The sequence below is a fragment of the Hibiscus syriacus genome, unplaced genomic scaffold (genome assembly GCF_006381635.1).
Source record: "Hibiscus syriacus cultivar Baekdansim isolate YM2019G1 unplaced genomic scaffold, ASM638163v2 tig00111095_pilon, whole genome shotgun sequence".
NCBI lineage: Eukaryota > Viridiplantae > Streptophyta > Magnoliopsida > Malvales > Malvaceae > Hibiscus > Hibiscus syriacus.
Window position 1 is genome coordinate 5,742,306 of NW_024062980.1, and position 21,453 is coordinate 5,763,758.

The following is a 21,453-nucleotide window of genomic DNA, read 5'->3' on the forward strand; positions in this document are numbered from 1 at the left end:
ACTCCTTCAAAAAAGGATTCTATTTGGGTGATTGTTGATCGACTCACCAAGTCAGCGCACTTTATCCCTATCCAGATTAATTATTCTCTAGACAAACTGGCTAAGTTGTACATTTCGGAGATTGTTAAACTTCATGGTGTACCGTTGTCTATCATATATAATCGAGATTCGAGGTTCACTTCCAGGTTCTGGAAAGCTTTGCACGAGGCTCTGGGTACTCGTTTAAATTTCAGTACATCTTTTCATCCTCAGACTGATGGACAGTATGAGAGAGTAATTCAGGTGTTAGAGGATATGTTACGGGGTTGTGTGATTGATTTCCATGGTAGCTGGGAAGATTTCTTGCCATTAGCTGAGTTTGCTTACAATAATAGTTACCAGGCAAGTATTCGCATGGCACCGTACGAGGCTCTGTATGGACGTAGATGTCGTACTCCTATATGTTGGACAGAGTTACATGATAGAAAAACTTTGGGTCCAGACTTGGTTCGAGAGACTGAAGATACTGTCAGATTGATCCGTGATCACTTAAAAGAGGTATTCGATAGGCAGAAATCATACGCAGATAAGCGAAGTAAGGATATCGAGTTTGAGGTTGGAGATCAGGTTTTTCTCAAGGTATCTCCATGGAAGAAGGTATTGAGATTTGGACGTAATGGTAAACTGAGTCCGCGATTTATTGGGTCGTATCGTATTCTGAAGAAAGTTGGACCTGTTGCTTATCAGCTTGAGTTGCATCCCCAGCTTAGTTGTATTCATGATGTTTTTCATGTGTCTATGTTGAGGCGATACCGTCCAGATCTAGATCACATCATTCAAGTTGATGAGGTAGAGCTGAGACCTGATTTGTCATATGAGGATGAGCCTGTTCATGTTTTAGAGAGGGATGAGCGAGTTCTCCAGAATAGGCGTATTTCAATGGTCAAAGTTCAGTGGAGTAATCGTGGTCCCTCAGAAGCTACTTGGGAGACATTGAAGTTAATGGAGGCTCAATTTCCTCATTTATTTGCATAAGGTAAATTTCGAGGATGAAATTTCTTGTAGAGGGGGAGAATTGTAACAGCCCGAAAATTTTTAAAAAATAATAATAATAATTAATTGAATTGTGAGTAGTTAATTAAGTAAATTGGTGAAATTTAGAGCCTAAATTAGAAGTTTTTAAAAACTTGTAGCTTGTTTTAGAGTTCAAGGAAATTCAGGGACCAAGCCCTGAATTTACCCTAAAATGGAAGGTAAGTTTGGTGTTATATACGTGAATTGGTTTCTGAAAATCAGAAACCAATTCCTCCCAAATTCCCTTCCCCAACACCATCTTCCAACCACGATCCCGACGCCGTCCAAATTCTAATCGTTGTTTTGAAACCACCATCGTGTTCATCATCGAGCGAGGAACAAACCCCTAAAATTAATTGAAGCGAAACGCTGCCAAACGCCGGGAATTTCCAGTCAAAGTCTCGACGTTTTTTAGCATAATCGCCGAGAAAATCTTAAATTCACCGTCGATCGTTGATCCATTTACGACACCTCCCGCACCATCGTGTTCCTTGTGTTGTTCAGAGTCCGCCGGTGTCATCCTTGGCCTCCGTCAACGGCGGCGCGTGGGGAGGTGAGACGGTCAAAGTTTCTGATTTGTTGAAATCGAGCTCTCCGTCGTTCAAAAATTTGAACCGATTTTTGTAAGTATCTCGAAATCGCTCAAAATAATTTTTAGAAAATTTTCCGTGAATTTTACGCTACCGAAAGACGTCGCACGCGCCCCCACGCGCCGCCACTAAGCGTAGGGAAGGTCAAAATGATCATTTTGATCGGTTTTGAACCGATTACAACCCGACTTGACCTGTTGACCAGACCCGACCCGTTGACCGTTGATCGGGTGCTATTTTAGTAATTAATTCGAAATGGGTGCTATTTTAGTAATTAATTCGAAATGGGTGATATTTTAGTAATTAATTCGAAATAAGTGCTATTTTAGTAATGAATTTGAAATGGGTGCTATTTTAGTAATTATTTTAAAAAGGGTGCTATTTCTGTAAAATGGTTGAAAGTTTGTTGACCTCATTTGACCAAAACTTTGACCGACTATTAAACGACCATTAATCTTTTTCGAATATACCTATCTTGACAATTTTAGACGTCCCGAATCCGGTTTTGGGGTCCGTTTTGCCAAATTCGAACCTGAAAGTCTCCAAATTGTCAGTCAAACCCATTGACTTTGATTTTGACCAAGAATTCAAAATTTCATAAGGTCATACTTTATATTTTTTGACGTCCTGAATTTGATTCTGAAGTATGTTTTGCCAAATTCTGACCCAAAATCTCCGAATTAAGCATGTGAACCCAAATAGGCTTAGTATTTTAGTATTTTGATTATTTATTTGAGATATGGTTAAGGAATTGATTAAGTAAGATATTTTATGAAGGTACTCGTGTTTCACCTGAGCGAGGATCAGTCAGGTCCGGTGTTGTCCGTTCATCAGATCAGTCCGAACCGCATAATACAAGAATTACTCGTAGGTTTCCGTATATGATTTAAATAAAGATTAAGATTATTTATATTAGGATTCTATTATGGATTTTTCTGATTCGTAGGATCTAGCACTGCAGCAGAGCGTGATCGACAAACCCAGTAATAGGCTTCCCTATCTGATTTCTCAGACTGTTACAGGTGTGTTTACTGACGGTGTTATCTTACTGTTTTAAACTATCATATTAATGGTTTCAAATTTATGATGATGTTGAATATTATTACAACATGATACCTGCTTTATGAATACTGGTTACCGACACCTGATTTACCGGATATTACTGATCTAATGTATGGTTTGTGCAATTTCTGCATATGATTTTTAAGCATGAACCATTTTCATGTTTTAATGGATTAATATTTATTTCACCTAAATACATACATGTTTATTTCTGTCACTGGGATATTATTGAGGGAAGTATTTCAGGCTCCTTTGTTGTGTGCTCAGGGTAAGTCCTTACTGGTGTGCAGGTGGGTGTATGGTTCTGGGGAACCTACACATTGTAGTTATTGGAGTGACTGGATGGGGAAGTTATTATTGTAGGCTCCTTTGCTGTGTGCTCAGGGTAAGTCCTTACTGGTGTGCAGGTGGGTGTATGTTTCGGGAAAATATATAAAAGTTAGAAACCGGAGTGATTGAATGAAAATAATGTTCATATTTTTAAAATATGTTTGATAACCGATTTTATTGGAATATTTTATTCGTATGTTTTTATACACTGTTTGGAGCACACTGGGCTTTTTAGCTCATTCTATAGTTTTTAACTTTTTCAGATAACAGCAGACTGTAAGCTAGCAGATTTGGCATCAGGGGAGATCAACTACTTATTTTGTACGAACGCATATCTCTATATGTTTTTCAGTTTGTGTTTGGTGACATGTATTTGCTATCGTTTTGAATATATTTGTATTATTTATATTTTGTTCTGTATTATATCTAATGTATTAAAAGCTGTTTAAAAAAAACTCTGAATGGGATATGTGGCCACTTAGATTTGGGTCTAACTTATAGACTGGGTCTGGGTCTGGAGGGTTACACTATCAATTCAACCTTAAAGGGGCACACAATTTACCTATAACTTCTTTGGTTAAAATGACATATTTTTATTTGGGTTAAGTTTTTTGTGAAGTTAGAAAGACAAGGTCTTACTTGGATGCAAAAACGACCATATTTATCACCCAAGTTTAGTAGTAGATCTACACAAGAAAGTTACAACATCAAATGAGATGTTGGTAATAGATTTTTCTTGTACCCATGAGTGTGTGTTGGATATACCACAACCTCTTGAAGGGATTTAAATTAACCATTTTGGAGTAAATCTATGAAAAAGAATGTGTGATTGTGGCTTTTTTCAAGCTCTAAAGTATCCATACTTCCATGTCATAATAGCTTGTTCACATTCCCATTTGGACAACAAAAGTTATGTTGATCTCGTCTATAAGCTTTCGCAAGTATTCAAGATATATGAATTCGAGTTCCCCATAGATAATGAAAAAGACCCAAATAAGATCAAACTTGACTTACAACTATACCAAATCTGATTTTATTAAGGGAATCAGTTCGTCTAAAATTCACTCGAATTCATTGTGATATGAATATTCGAGAGTAGTCAAAAGAACCTAAAATATGTGGGCATTGTAGAAACCCATGCCACAATAGAAAAATGTCCATCTCTCTAATTTATACCATAATTATATAATTTTATTTTCTGATATTGTATTTTATCGTATTGTATTTTATGTTATTTTAATTTAATGTATTGCATTTTATGTTATTTTAATTTTCATTATTTTCTTTGATCTTATATTTTATGTAATTTTATTTTGCATTTTACCATATAAATATTAATGAATTTATGTATTTTTTTATTTGGTTTTTTTCTTTTAACATTTTATATTCACAGTCTCTTAAAGATATATATTATTGTTATATTTTGAAATATATTAACTTTCTCATTTAGCGTAAAAGAATTAAATGATATAAACTGGAGACTAAAATATAAATAATTAAATATATCAAGTCTTATATTTGAACTCAAGATAATTTTATTAACTAATAAAGCCCTAAAAGGAGCGATATTAATGGGGGCAAAGACGTGTTCTATAGAACTGTACGTGTGCTGCCATGCGCCTTTGCCACATATGAACAATACGCGATTTACAGAATGCACTTAATCTGAAAGGGTGACCTTACAATAAATATTGGTCAAATTATACTATTTCGGTTGATAATATTTTTGGGTGAATTTTAGGAAAAATTGCCTGCAAAAACCTTTATTTAAAATAGAAATATGTGACTTCGATGATAAAAAAATTATTGTTATTCATTGAGATTTTGAGTTCGAGTATCAAGACTGTCAGGGTGTAAACTTTCCTTATTGCTTTCAGTTTCAATCAAACAGAGAGCATTGCTTTGAGCCGATCCTTGTTACTTTAAATGGAGACAGATCTTAAATCATTCTTAAATGAATTTAATTTTTATAATCAACGTTGATGTTCTTGATAATTTCTTTATATGTGTTCAATAATGTTACTCTATTTCATGATTTTGTTTTTTTAGTGTTAAATTTGACTGAATTAATGTTATTGTATTTTATTTATTTAATAAAATTATAGATCTTAATTTTGCGTGCTTTGATGAGGTGGTTACCATGTTGATAATCGTTGCAGTTTTTGGTAACAAAGTAGTTAGTATGTCTGCAATGAGTTTGGTTACTTAGGATTCACTTCATTAGTAAACTATAAATAGAATTTAAGATCTTTCATTGATGTTAAATTTTCATTATTTGGAAAGCTTGATAATTTCACTGACTGACATATTGGTGGATGGAATTAGGGGTAGTTTGGTTCGGTTTGTTGTGACCAAAGGAGTGTTGAAAAGAGAAGGAAAAAAAAGGTGTTGTCTGGGTGCCCCAGATGAGAACTGATGTTATTAACAGTAGAAGGAGGAGGGTTCTTCTCTTCTTCAGCGTCTGGGTATAGCAAGGGCTTGGCCCTTCTTCTCTTGGGTCAGAAGCACGAGGACAAGTCCATGAGAGTTTCACCGTGGAACCATTACCAGTTGGTAGACCGAGAACCCGACCCTGACCTCCAACTGGCTTCCATCAAGAACCGGCTTCCCCGCGGGTGCACTTCTTTTGTTTGCTTTCGTTGCACTTCCGCAGGGCTTGAAACACCATCACCTTTGAAAGTTGGTCCTGTTCTACAGCAGGATGCCTTGCCAGACTCTTGTGTTGCAGATAAGGTTAACGATCATGCAAATGAGCTTGATGATGGCAATATCAATGTAAGAAAGGTTGTTTTGAAAAGTAGTTTGAAGAAGCAATTAAGTAGTGCTCAAGTTTCTCTTGAGGGTGTTAATGATCGTGAGGCATTGGGGGAAAAGGATGGCGATAACCCGAGTCACACAGAACTAAGAAAGGTGCACTGGACTGATGCTTATGGTAGTGAGCTTGCTGAAATCAGGGAATTTGAGCCCAGGTACACGGAATTTGTCTTCTAAATTAAAGTTTTATAAGCAACGCAGTACAATTTCCAAACATAATTTAAGTTTGTTTTTATGCTATTTGCAACGTGTTAATTTGCCCCATTAATTTAAGTAATACCATATCCCTTAATGTTTACAACTCTTTCTTGTTTTTCCTAAAGCTAGTTATATTAAGATGTTTTCGTAATATTGAACAGATGCAACTATAAATCTACAAACACTCCTAACACATAGGTTGTAAATATATTCCAAATAGTCAAAAATTTGTTCTTGCTTGGTAAACTACTAAAGTGTTTTCTGCAAGCCATACTGATGACATTGCCATGGCACCCTTCGCACAAAATTGGGATATAGTAGACAATTTTTTTGGGTTTGTTTTTATAGTCTATAAAGATGTGAATAGGTAGATGCGACCAAATCAATGCATAGATCTGATTTTATAGCATCTACTCTCAAGATCTCATTCATGTGATGATCTATCTGTTTGGAAAAATGTAAGCTGTGTAAATGTGTCAACACAACTAACATACATCTATTGATTTTGTAAGGTGTTTGAGTACTTTATTTGATGCTAATTTGAATGGTAGCTGTCTTCACAAAAAAAAAATATTACTGATGTATTAGGTTCAACCACTTAAGGCTTCTGGTTTAATTTTTATTTGAATTGGGTATTAGTAGGTGCACAAGTCCTTGTTTATGGTGATTCAGTTTTCTTATGCCTACAATTTTTCAAATCCCTATGTTTTCTACACAATGATAGCTAATGGGAGGACATGCATATACCGTTGGTGCCAATAAAAGTAGTTTAGCGAAGAATTATATAGATATAACTTGTTGATCTGATTGGTTGATTCATTATCCTTGATATAATATCAGAGTTGGACATTTATTGGATGGTGAAGATCTCATGTTTGTTCCTTATTTTATTTAAATGTTCTTATATTCTCTTTGCTTGTTCAGTTTTTCTTCACTGGTATTGGTTCTTTATTTATGAATTCGGCAATGGGGTTGAAAAAACTTGTGCATGTACAACTATGTAGTTGGGCCATTATTTTGAGCTCTAATGATGTCATCAGCTAAAAGTCACTTGCTAACAGAATTTAATCTTTATGATGGAATGCAACCAATTGAGAGGAGCTTTCTTTGTGGGCCAGTTTAGTTGGACTCATCTTTTGTGTCTATATGTAATATATATATATATATATATATTATCTGAGATTTCAATTTTTGTTATCTCCACTTTTTTCTTTCTAATATCATGATTATGATTATTATTCTTGTTGTACGACTCTCTTGTTGTCCATTATTTCTTGATAATTAATTTATTTATAAATACATAAAGTTCAATCATATGTCCTTAAAAAGGAACTTCATGCTTTTCTTCGTTAGCAAAGTTAGGCTGAATGATTGTCAATTGATTAACTTTAATAATTCTAGCTTAAATGTTTTACATGCATTAGGGAACAAGTTAAAATCCAATCAAACGCAAAATTTTCAGGTTTTTTGTCAGTTCGTCTATCCACTGACAGATTGAAAAATATTTTTGAGGGTTGGTATACATGTATATTAATTATCGAAAATTTTCATATATACAAGTAAAATTTCAGGATGAACATTTATAATAAAATGAATATCTAACATAAAAAAACTCGAATTCTATGTACTCAGTAATCTTCAATTTAATTAGTTTAGAATTTGAGGTTAGAAGTTGTTTATATATTTGTAGGAAAATAAATAAATAAAACATGCTCTACGTTATTAAAAGTTTAGTCTTAATTTGTCGATTTGAAAACTTAAGTTTCGTTATTAACATCAGAATAAAATTGTTACCTTTATGATATGAAATTATAAAACTAAAAAGATTCTCATTTGACAACCGTGCATTTAAAATGAACATTACACAGCATGCTAAATATGTATAAATAGAAAAAAAATATAAACAAAATTCAAATATTCTTTGAAATAAAAGTCTCGGCATTTTATTTGAGTGGTGCTTTAGACATGTCCTGACCCTGGACAAGAGCCGTATTGCTCAGGACCGGCTCTTGTCCAAGGGCTAAAATTATAAATTCACATACAATTAAAAAGGATAAATTATATATTTAGTTACACACTTATTATTTTATTTCTGTTTTAGTCATTTAATTATCAATTTTTTCAAAATCATACTAAATTTTTTTTACCCACCATTAAAAGATTAACGACAATGCTCATGTGCTATTTTAAATTATTATCACTTTCCACTTAATTATTTTATTATTATTTTTTGACAAAATAGAGAAGATTAATTTAACATGTATCATATTAAAAGTGGATCATGCTTGTTTTGTGTGAGTAGTTGAAAGTTTAATAAAAATTCTTGATGTTTTCTATTTAAAATTTGATGACTCTATTAGATAGTTTATCAAAAGTAATAAAAACAGTTTATAAACTATTTTATTTAATTTTGTTTGTTCCAATGATTTAACTTTCTTCGATATTTTTACTAGGGGTATAATTTTTATGTTCGTCCAATACTATTAAAATCTCAGAAACGGATCTAATTTTAGAGAAGATAGGAGAAAAAAAGTTATTTTGAAGCCATTATCCATAGGGAAGCCACCTGGTTGATTCTCAAATTGTTCTGTTAAAAAATCTAATCAATCTTCAAATACTTTAATTTTGGAATCTGAACCATATCCCTATTTTGGATTTCATATTCAGTGGTTCGTGGGAATGTTTGAAGCGTTTGTGACCAAAGATAGATGGAAGGAGGTTAGAATTAGGGATGAGAAAAACTCGACCCGACTTGAAAAACTGATTATTTCGAGTTGATTTTATTCGAAAAATTTGACTCGAAATGACTCGAGTTGTAATTAATGGATGAATTTTTAAGTTTGAGTCTAGTCCCTCAATTCTATATGATATATGTATATCACATATGAAAGAAATATATATGTATTGTATTTTTTTAATAAAAAATCACACATGAATGGATTGTTATATATATGTGTCTGTGTACTGTATATGATAAAAAATCATTTAAAATGAAATCAAATAAAATAATAATATCATAAATATTGATAACTAAATTTAAAAACCAACTCAAAAAATTCAATTTGACTTGACTCGATCGAACGTTCACCTCTAATTGGACCTTTGAAATTTTAAAATTATCCTATATTTTAAATATTTTTTGTAATTTTTATTGATTATAAATTTTATCCTTAATATTTATAAATTCATTTCTCCTATAATTTTATAAATGGATAAATTACACCGTTTCTCACTGAACTTTACCCTCGCTCCTATTTTGCTCACTGTACTTTCAACTTTTCTATTTTGCTCATTGAACTTTACAGATTGAATCATTTTGCTCACTCTGCCCTTAACTTTTTAACGACGTTATGACATGGCGCAAGCATCAAAACGACATCATTTTCAAAAACATATACACTACAACGACGTCGTTTTGAATCCTCTTCTTTCCCCCATTGACGTCGCCAACCACCACATCATTTGGCATGCCGACCACCCTCGATCGTCGTTGACAGTGATATTTTGGTCCCAAAATTCATGGGTCAATTCGTCTCGCCCCCTAAGTCCAAATCTTGTCGATTCATCACTGAAAATTATCCCAAAATTCATGAATCTCGACTTAAACGTTTCAGCTTCCTCACTTTTAATCTCCGATTCATGGACTTCGAAGCAAGTTCCGGCAAAACGAAGTTAGAATTCAGACTCGAGGTATCGAGTTGAAGCGACTCATAAAATTTGGAACCGAACGGTCACCATTTACGACTGTCGACAGTGGCATCTGACCACCTTCTATTTTTTATTTTATAGTTGGGTGAGCAAAATAGGAGAGACAGTGAGGAACAATCTAGTTTACCTTTTATATTTTCAATTATTTTATATTAAATAATAATAAAAAATGACATATCATCGTACAGTTAGAAAGTTAACGGCATAGTGAGCAAAATGATTCAATCTGTAAAGTTTAGTAAGCAAAATAGAAAAATTAAAACTACGGTAAGAAAAATAAGAGAGTAAATTTAAGTGAGAAACGGTGTAATTTACCCTTTATAAATTGATTCTTAACATAAAATTTTATGTTTCACTTTATCTATGATGCTCCTAAGATTTCGGTGGGCGCTAATAGCCAACCAACGATCTATAGACGAGCTGTACTATGGGCCATGACTTATCCACATACATCCCCATCCCAATACAATCTCATAACTTAACAGCATCAAGACGGGGAGTTGAGGAACAAAAGCAATGTCCATGGCAGCCTCTATCCCCTACATCAAAATCCTAAACACATCCTGTACTTGTTCCAAATTATATACGACACCCAAGCCTTATTTTGCGACTATAAGGAGTTTCCAAACTCATGGTCCCCCCGATTATATGGTCTATAAGCAGGGTCGTCCCTGAGCATGGGCAAAAGGGGCACTTGCCTAGGGCCCTTGTAACACCCATCTCTAGTATACCTTTCCGTACACGAGATATAGATGTCACATCACTTTTAAAACAATTTTTTCATTTGGAAACCCTTAAAATTTTATATTGAAATTTAAAACAAAAAATATTTTTATACAACAAGAAAACAGTCGATGAAACCTATTACCAAAGTTATCACTTTAAATTCATTCTAGAGCATTTTTTCTTAAATTAGATTACATAACAATAATTTTTCAAAATAACATGATTGTCCTACTGTTACTGATGAGAGTCAACCTTAGATTGATGATAGTTGCTCCTACTCCCGACTAGTCTTTGTTGTTACCTACGCGTGAAATCACTACACGTTAAGTATATACTTATTGAGACATAATATTGTAAAAAATCTACAATTTATACAAAAGTATCACATAACTATTTAATGACGAATTAATTCACATACTCCATAAGGATCAGATAAATCCTTCTTAGTTAAACCATATTTTTCTTTCATACAATCATCGAAATCATTCTTAGTAGTCCCAGCATACCTATCCTGTATATTTTTCCCAATTATTCTTTATGAGAAAGTACTGTACATGTATTGCATCAAAGTGCCAAATGGTCATTTATCTTTTATAATTATCACCAGTGACACCTAATATACCATTAATATACCACTATGTATTTTCATTTGTGGCATCATTTCATGCCAACTATGCACTGTTCTTCATCTAACTTGTATTAGTATCACCTTTCTTCCAAAATGCACCGTTAGGCATTAGTCTTTTATCATAAAGGCATTTAACCTTTCTTTTAACTTGCATTTGGCACCTTTCTGCCAAATGCATAGTTAGGCATTAGTCTTTTTTTAGAACATTTTCTAGTCTAATAATTATTCATAATATCAATTAACTCTTTTAATTCCTTATAAATTTCATAGTTTGCAGACGTAGTGCCAATATGGAAAGTCACAACTTATTATAATTTACGTGGTTTGCACACCCACTACCAATACAGAAATACATAAACTTATTATGAATTTCTTAGTTTTACACACAAAGTGCCCATACGGAATTCGTAAACTTATTATGAATTCTGTGGGTTGCACACATAGTGCAAAAACGATTATTCATCAACATATGATGAAGTCCGTGGGTTGCACTCATAGTGCCGAAAAGGTTGTTCATCAACATATGATGAATTTCGTTGGTTGCACACATAGTGCTGAAACGGTTGTTCATCAACATGTGATGAATTTCGTGGGTTGCACACATAGTGTTGAAATGGTTATTCATCAACATATGATGAATTCCGTGGGTTGAACACATAGTACCGAAACGGTTGTTCATAAAAATATGATGAATTTCATGAATTGCACACGTAGTGCCGAAACGGTTATTCATCAACATATGATGAATTTCATGAATTGTACACTTAGTGCTGAAACGGTTATTCATCAACATATGATGAATTTCGTGAATTGCACACTTTGTGTCGAAATGGTTATTAATCAACATATGATTAATTCCATGAATTGCACAGTTAGTGCCTATTTGGTAATCACCACACACATATTAAGCAATCATAAATCTATGACTAGTATAACATATAGTTACACAATTAAATGCACTCACCTAGATTGCCTCCTTATTATATTCAAAACGAAAATTCTGATTACTCAACTACTTTGCTTTTGCCTTTCGTTTTGCATGACTCGGGAGCTTGATTTCGATCTACTCAAGCATCTATTAAAAGCACGTACAATATCAATTGTTAGTATATTTCCTAACATTATACTTTAATAATATTCACAAGTATTAATATTTACATTTCTATAACACTTTCAATCTATCTTATAATTCCAGGCTCCATAGTATCGATACCCTTACCATGGTATCGATACTTCTATACTATGGTACTGATACCTTTCTCTCAGTATCGATACTACAACACTATGATACCGATACTCCCTTTCGGTATCGATACCATTTTGGCATTCTGTTATCCATGGTATCGATACTTTCCCTTTTAGTATCAATACCCCATTAGTATCGATACCACTTGTATAGGTACCGATATTGTTCGTCACATTTCTACCCATTTAAGCTTATAGTATCGGTATTGTTCTATCAATACCGATACCCTTACCCATATTTACCATTTTCAACCCAATTTTTACTAAATTTCCCCCTCTAATCTCTTACTTTTACCTCCAACAATACTATTAAATTCTTCTTTACATAACCCAATTAATTTTACTTCATTTAACATCTTATAACATCTAAAATCTCCATGGAATATCTAAACTCAAGAATCAAATCACTTTTTTCTAGCATGTTTTTACTCATATATAAAGCTTCTAATCTCTTATTTACTTCTTTGACAAGTCAAAAATACTAATAAACATAAGTAAAAACTCATATCCCAACATATCCTTCCAAAACCTATTTTCTCTAATGTCCAATAACTCATTCATATCTTAGTTTAAATCTTATTTAACCATTCCTTAAGATTACATATCACATAAGGTTGCAAAAACAAACCATAATCGAAAGGAAAAACTAATTAGATGAAGTTTACCTTATCTATGGAGAAGGCCAAGTGAACACGGGAAAGAATAAGAGAAGATAACAAAAAATATTAACACTCTCCCCTTTTTCATTACTTTAATACCATAATTCATTTTCTCTATAAATGATCAAAATAACCCTTTCATTATTTCACTCTTAGAAATTAGCCATAACCAAATTCCCAAATTATTTTCTTATACTTTATCATTTAATCAAATACAACCTCAAATTTTAAAACTTTTCAATATAATCCCTGATCGAATATTTAGGGTATTACAATTCTCCCCCTTAAGAAAATTCATCCTTGAATTTAAAGAATTTATGTTTTTACCAGAACACTTCAACTAGAGTAATCGTTTTGTTACGTAGTTTCTTGATTTCTTGAGTCCAAATCCATATTGGTTCTTTTTCTTAAATCAAATATAATCGAATCTCTATTTTCCCCAATATAATAACATACGATGGATTTGATCGGTAATTAATAAGCAATGATACATGAAAAACATTATAGGTCTTGTCCATTTTGGTATACAAAAGCTAACTGATAAAATCCCATAAGGTTCAAAATTCTCGGACTTAGTTCAAACCGCAATACTTCATTCTAAAGAGATACTTTCAGAAAAACTTCATCACCTTCTTGCTATTCAATCACTTTTCTCTTTATATCAACATAAAGCTTTTGTCAATCGGAAGCGATCTTAAAAATTATCTTGGGTAACTTTCATTTTATAATCCATTTCTTTCATTCATTAATCAAAAGTGATTGAAACAATTTAGAAGATACTTGATGTTCAACTTTTTCTATATTAGTACGTCAGACATTTTGCTAAAATTTTCATGATGGCTCATTTCAAACCAGGCCACCGAACCGACTCTTTAAATCTTGGTACCTCTTGTTTCCACATGAATGAATAGTCAACGGACTTAATGCCTCAACAAGAATATCTTTATAAATTCTTAATCATAGGGAATTCAAAGTTTCTCATGATATTACGAACATCCGTCGAACCTGACCTCAAAAGTCCTTAATCTCTTCATTTTCTACTTATAAAATTCTTATTAAGAAATTTTCATCTTTCCTTTGTAATTCTATTATTAGCTCTAATAAAACATTAGTGCCATCTTTAATTCATTCCACAGTGTCATTTTCATTCAACACTAGCTTGGAAAACTATAAAAGGTTCAGAGCAAGTACCTCCACAACAACATTGGCCTTTCCTGGAAGATAATCAATGATCACTTCATACACCTTTAAAGATTATATCCATATTTTCTATCTCAGGTTCACTTTCTTCAATTCCACTAGTATTTTAGGCTTTTGTAATTAGCACCACTATAGCACCGCTCACTATACAGATAATGATGTCAAATCTTTTAAGGAAACTCGACTACTGCCGACTCTAAATCATGCGTAGATAATTCCTCTTATGAATCCTTAACTATATCAAGGCATATGCCACAATCTTACCTTTGTGCATAAGCACACTTCCTAGACCGTTGATAAATGCATCAGTAAAACCACATAATCCTTACCCAACTAAAGTTGTATAAATATTGGTGTCTCTATTACAATCCTCTTTAGCATTTCAAAGATCTCTTCACCCTTTTCGTTCTACAAAAGACATATATTTCTTTAAAAACTTGGTTAGCAACAAGGCCAACGTCGAAAAGTTTTTTTCCAATAACCTTCTATAGTAACCAGCAAGCCCTCAAAGAAATCCAAACTCCAGGACCATTATTTGGGAGTTTCCAATTACTACAACATGAGTTTTCTTAGGATCTCTTCTTATACCGTACGCTAAAACAATCTGACCAAAGAAAGCCATCTCTGCTAACCAGAATTTCACATTGGTATAGTTTGGCATACAAGTTCTTCTTACGAAGAGTCTTATTTAACTGTCAAAATCAATGCATAACAACATAGGTTTATCTTTCTTTTCGCTAATAACACAAATATTTTTTTCAAGATGAAATAGTCGAACTAATAAAATTTTGATTAATCAACTCTTATAATTGAGCCCCTAATTCTCTTGGCTTACATAAGTCATTCGATACGAAATCATAGAAACATGTTTGATACCTTAATAACCATCAACTTTGAATTCCACCTCTCGATCTGGAGGTAACCCCAAGAATTTATCTGAAAAGACATTTATAAATTCTTAATTTTGTGAAATTATCTGTAATTCTACTTTAATTAATTGAGTATCTATCATGTTAACCACAAAAGCTATATATATATATATATATATATATATATATATATATATATATATATATATATATATATATCTTTCTGACATCATTTTCTTCACCATCATTATCGATATCACCTTGAGCGATGATTTTACTTTCTCTCCAAAAACTATAATTTCCATACTCTCTGCATCTTTCTGAACTAATCATCTCTGGAAACAAACAACTTATACTCAATATGATTTTAACTCATCAATGAAAATTCCATCAGATCCACTGGAAACATAGCCCCATGAATCTTTATTAAATATTTTCTAATTGTCTAACTCACACTTGTACCATGACACACTAGGGTTTACCATTATCATCTCACTCAAGATTAAGTTGAATAGAACACTTTTATTTTAAAATCTTTCATTTCCTTTTTGAGGTAATTCGTGTAACTTTTCCGGATCCATTTAAAATATTCTAATGCAGTTGAAACATTTTCTATCTCAACTATGAAAGTCTAACGATCCACCTCATTTAATAAGAAGTCTTGACAACTTTGTAGCAATAACTTCATAGCAGTTAATGTTAAAAATTACACTAGTAAAGAAATTTACTCTTTTTCCTATCGTTACGAACTTGACGATTTTCCAAGTTCTTGAGAATTAATCTCAATTTTAAATAATAATTTATTGAAGTATAAAATGGGTAAAAAATAATTTTAACAAATTACCTTCTACAAATAACTCTATTAGGTCAATAAAATTTAACATTTATTCTTAACAAGCTAATAATCAGTTGATCCAGTAATAATTCCTCTTTCTATAAAGTTTTAGCAGACAATGTATTTACCGCTTACTCCTTTCCTTAATTATTTAAGCTCACATGAAGAAACCTCAGAATCATCTCTAGATTCAGAAATCTCCTCTAGATCCTCATTTGATTCAACTTATTTTGGTTCGATTTTTATATCGACCTTCTTTTCAACATCATTTACTTTCTTACCTATGTCCTTAGTTTCTGACATCTATTAGGACATACATAATAATAACACTTAATTTAATAAGGAGTGACATTAATCACACTCTAATTGACACCATATCAGTAACTTTGATAATCTTAATAACATGTAATCCTTTTTCTCAATTCAATTAAACTTGATTTCAGTCGACAATCGACTAAACTTGTATCTCTGATACCAATAAATGTAACACACATCTTCAGTATACATTTTTGTACACAAGATATATATGCCACATCACTTTTAAAATAGTTTTTCATTTGGAAACCCTTAAATTTTTGTCTTGAAAATTAAAACCAAAAACATTTTTATACAACAAGAAAACAGTCGTTGAAACCTATTACCAAAGTTATCCCTTTAAATACATTCTATAGCAAATTTTCTTAATTTTGATTACATACAAGTATTTTTTCAAAATAACATGATTGTCCTACTGTTATTGATGAGAGTCAACCTTAGATTGATGATAGCTGCCCTTGCTCCCGACAAGTCTTTGTTGCTACCTACACGTGAAATCAACACACGTTAAGTATATACTTAGTGAGACATAATATTGTAAAGAATCTGCAATTTATATATAAGTACTCATGATTATTTAATGAGGAACTAATTCGCATACTCCATAAGGATCATATAAATTCTTCTCAATTATACCAGATTTTTCTTTCATAGAATCATCGAAATCATTCTTTGTAGTCCCATCATACCTATCCTTCAATATATTTTTCCCAATTATTCTTTATTTGCCCTATGTATGTTGAATGAGAAAGTATTGTACATGTATTACACCAAAGTGCCAAATGGTCCTTTATATTTTATAATTATCATGAGTGACACCTTATATACCATTAATATACCACTATGTATTTTCATTTGTGGCGTCCTTTCATTCCAACTATGCACTGTTCTTCATCAAACTTGTATTAGTGGCCCATGCTACCAAAATGCACCGTTAGGCATTAGTCTTTTATCCTAAAAGCATTTAACATTTCTTCTATCTTGCATTATTGGCACATTTCTGCTAATTGCACAGTTAGACATTAGTCTTTTATTTTAGAACATTTTTTACTCTAATAATTATTCATAATATCCATTAACTCTTTCAATTCATTATAAACTCCATAGTTTGCACACGTAGTGCCAATACGAAAATTCACAATTTATTATAATTTACGTGGTTTGCACACCCACTACTAATATGAAAATTAATAAACTTATTATGCATTTCTTAGTTTTGCACACAAAGTACCCATACGGAAATTCGTAAACTTATAATGAATTTTGTGGGTTGCACACATAGTGTCGAAACAATTATTCATCAACATATGATGAAGTCCGTGGGTTGCATTCATTGTGCCGAAACAGTTGTTCTTAAACATATGATGAATTCTGTGGGTTGCATACATAGTGCTGAAATAGTTGTTCATCAACATATGATGAATTCTGTGGGTTGCATACATAGTGCCGAATTAGTTGTTCATCAACATATGATGAATTCCATGGGTTGCACACATAGTGCTGAAATGGTTGTTCATCAACATATGATGAATTCTGTGGGTTGCACACATAGTGCCGAAACGGTTGTTCATCAACAAATGATGAATTCCGTATGTTGCACACATAGTGCCGAAACGGTTGTTCATCAACATATGATGGATTCCATGAATTGCACACTTACTGCTGAAACGGTTATTCATCAACATATGATGAATTTCGTGAATTGCACACTTAGTGCCGAAAGGTTATTCATCAACTTATGATGAATTTCACGAATTGTACATTTAGTGCCGAAACGGTTATTCATCAACATATGATGAATTTCGTGAATTGTACACTTAGTGCCGAAACGGTTATTCATCAACATATGATGAATTTCGTGAATTGCACACTTTGTGTCGAAATGGTTATTAATCAACATATGATTAATTCCATGAATTGCACAGTTAGTGCCTATTTGGTAATCACCACACACATATTAAGCAATCATAAATCTATGACTAGTATAACATATAGTTACACAATTAAATGCACTCACCTAGATTGCCTCCTTATTATATTCAAAACGAAAATTCTGATTACTCAGCTACTTTGCTTTTGCCTTTCGTTTTGCTTGACTCGGGAGCTTGATTTCGATCTACTCAAGGACCCATTAAAGGCACGTACAATATCAATTGTTAGTATATTTTCTAACATTTATACTTTAATAATATTCACAAGTATTATTATTTACATTTATATAACACTTTCAACCTATCTTATAGTTCCAGGCTCCATAGTATCGATACCCCTACCATGGTATCAGCACTTCTATACTATGGTACTGATACCTTTTTCTCAGTATCGATACTACTACACTATGATACCGATACTCCCTTTCAGTATCGATACCATTTGGCATTTTGTTATCCATGGTATCGATACTTTCCCTTTTAGTATCGATACCCCATCAGTATCGATACCACTTGCATAGGTAGTGATATTGTTCGTCACATTTCTACCCATTTAAGCCTATAGTATCGATACTGTTTTATCAATATCGATACCCTTACCCAAATTTACCATTTTCAGGCCTATTTTTACTAAATTTCCCCCTCTAATCTCTTACTTTTACCTCCAATAATACTATTAAACTCTTCCTTACATAACCCAATTAATTTTACTTCATTTAACCTCTTATAACATCTTAAATTTCCATAGAATATCTCAACTCAAGAATCGCATCACTTTTTCTAGCATGTTTTTACTCCTATCTAAAGCTTCTAATCTCTTGTTTACTTCTTTGACAAATAAAAAATACTAATAAACATCAGTAAAAACTCATATTCCAACATATCCTTCAAAAACCAATTTTCTCTAATCTCCAATAACTCATTCATCTCTTAGATTAAATCTTATTTAACCCTTCTTTAAGCTTACATATCACTTAAGGTTGCAAAAACAAACCATAATCGAAAGGAAAAACTAATTAGATGAAGTTTACCTTATCTATGGGGAAGGCCAAGTGAACACGGGAAAGAAGATTATAAGATAATCAAAAATATTAACACTCTCCCCTTTTTCCTTACTTTATTACCATAATTCATTTCCTCTATAAATAACCAAAATACCCTTTTCATTCTTTCACTCTTAGAAATTAGTCTTAACCAAATTCCTAAATTATTTTCTTATATTTTATCATTTAATCAAATATATCCTCAAATTTTAAAACTTTTCACTAAAGTCCCTGATCGTATATTTGGGGTATTACAACCCTTCTCGATCAGAGCCTAAAATTATAAATTTATATATAATTAAAAATGATAAATTATTTACGTAGTCACTCATTTATTACTCTTTCTATTTTGGTAATACAATTACTATTTTTTTCAAAATCTACTTAACGTTATATTTTTCCTCTTTTTGTTTTACTCACCATTAAAAAAAATTAACAATGATGCTGTTGTGGCATTTTAAAAATCATTTTTTCACTTTCCACTTACTTATTTTTATTTTGTAATACCCTAATCCAGTGACCCGAAGATTAATGGATTACGATGCCACACGGAACCACAGAAATGGTCAACCCAAAAATTTCTTTTAAAACATTTGTAATCATCAAAATAATTCATCGTAAATTGCAGCGTAAATCAATTCAATGTTTACAAAATATAGGAGTCCTCCAAAGTACGTGCATCACAACCATAGGGTGATTACTATGATATGTTGCGTATAACATCACAAAATATAATATAACCTGACTTTTTTTTCTTTTCATCATATTCCGTGATTAATGATATATCTTTCATGGTAATCTCAAAAATGGTCATTGAGTTTCGTCACTATATGTTTGGCTCCAAAAGTCATTTGTCCAAAAATTTTGGTTGGAAGCCTTTTAATGACATTTAGATAAAATGGTGACATTGTAAAATCGTCTACAATGAAAAAAATTGTTAGTGACGCTTTATATATATTGACGATTCGATTTGAATTAGCGACATTGTATATTTGTCACTAATAAATTTTATTCGTAACACTTTGATACGTTGCGTATAGCGTCACAAAATATAATATGACGTCAATTTTTTTCTTTTCATCATTTTTAGTGATTAATGGTATATCTTTTATGATAATTTCAAAAATTATCATTGATTTCGTCACTATATAATAAATTATAAATGAGAAATGATCATATGATTTTCATTTATTTTCACGATGTTACATCAAAGTGTTTGTGAAAAAAAAATAGATACTTATACCTTATCATAAAAATACCCATAAAACTTCAATATATTTAGATACATATATCATCAACAATGTTAAAATATAAAATATTACTCTTTTAATAAAAATAAAATCGAAGAAAAAACTTATATTATAAAACAAGTATCATACAAAAAATTAAATTATAAAACTCTTAAATTATCAACAAAAAATAAATTTCATCATAAATAACTTCAACAGTCTTTGTACAAAAAAAAAACAATCACACGGTTCATATTGAAACAACATAGCTATAAAGTAGGTTCTATATCTGTATCATATTCATCACATTCAATTTTATCCTTTACAATGCCATCTTCATTCTCTTAATCACTATCAACCAAAACATTCACATTATCTACAAGATCAAATAGTTAAATTAGAAAACAAAAACAGTAATTTAGAATTAAAACATGAACATATGTAAAAGGTACAATTAAAATTTCAAGTATGTCAAAACAACAAAATACAATTTTAAGCCCTATCATTATTAATAAAAATTGGCCAACTAAAGTCTAGTTGAATTTACTGCAACCATTTGTGATTATATTAAGTTTGGATCCTACTTTATGTTTAATAAACAAATAAAATAAATATTTAAATAAATATCCCTACACCAAAAGCCTAATTAAAATCGAAATCAAAAGGCGCAATGAGGTTTTCAAAACCACTATCACAATCCGGACGGAGGGGACCTAAGAGGCCTAAATATATAATCCTTAATTTGTTCAAATATTTTGGGTTGAATGTAGTCTTACCTAATGGACAAACTCTGGTTCAGCTAGAACTTGGGTCTTTAAGTTTTAACTAGGGCTGTAAATGAGACGAGACAGATCGCGAGCTACTCGAGATCGACTCGGTCAAGGCTCGATAAATACTCGGATCGAATGGACTCGACTCGAACTCGAGCTCGACTCGAATTCTTAACGAGCCGAAATGAACTACTTGATACTCGACTCGAAAAGCTCATGAACAGCTCAAAAATATAATATATTAAGAT

At 32.0% G+C, this 21,453-nt stretch overlaps 1 protein-coding gene across 1 annotated transcript; it reads left to right on the forward strand.

Annotated features, from left to right (window-relative positions):
- Positions 1–5,032: 5,032 nt before the first annotated feature.
- On the forward strand, positions 5,033–6,086 carry LOC120152688. The gene has a single exon (XM_039164861.1). It carries the CDS (start codon positions 5,451–5,453, stop codon positions 6,024–6,026), a length of 576 nt encoding a protein of 191 aa, XP_039020792.1. The 5' UTR covers positions 5,033–5,450; the 3' UTR covers positions 6,027–6,086.
- Positions 6,087–21,453: the final 15,367 nt, after the last annotated feature.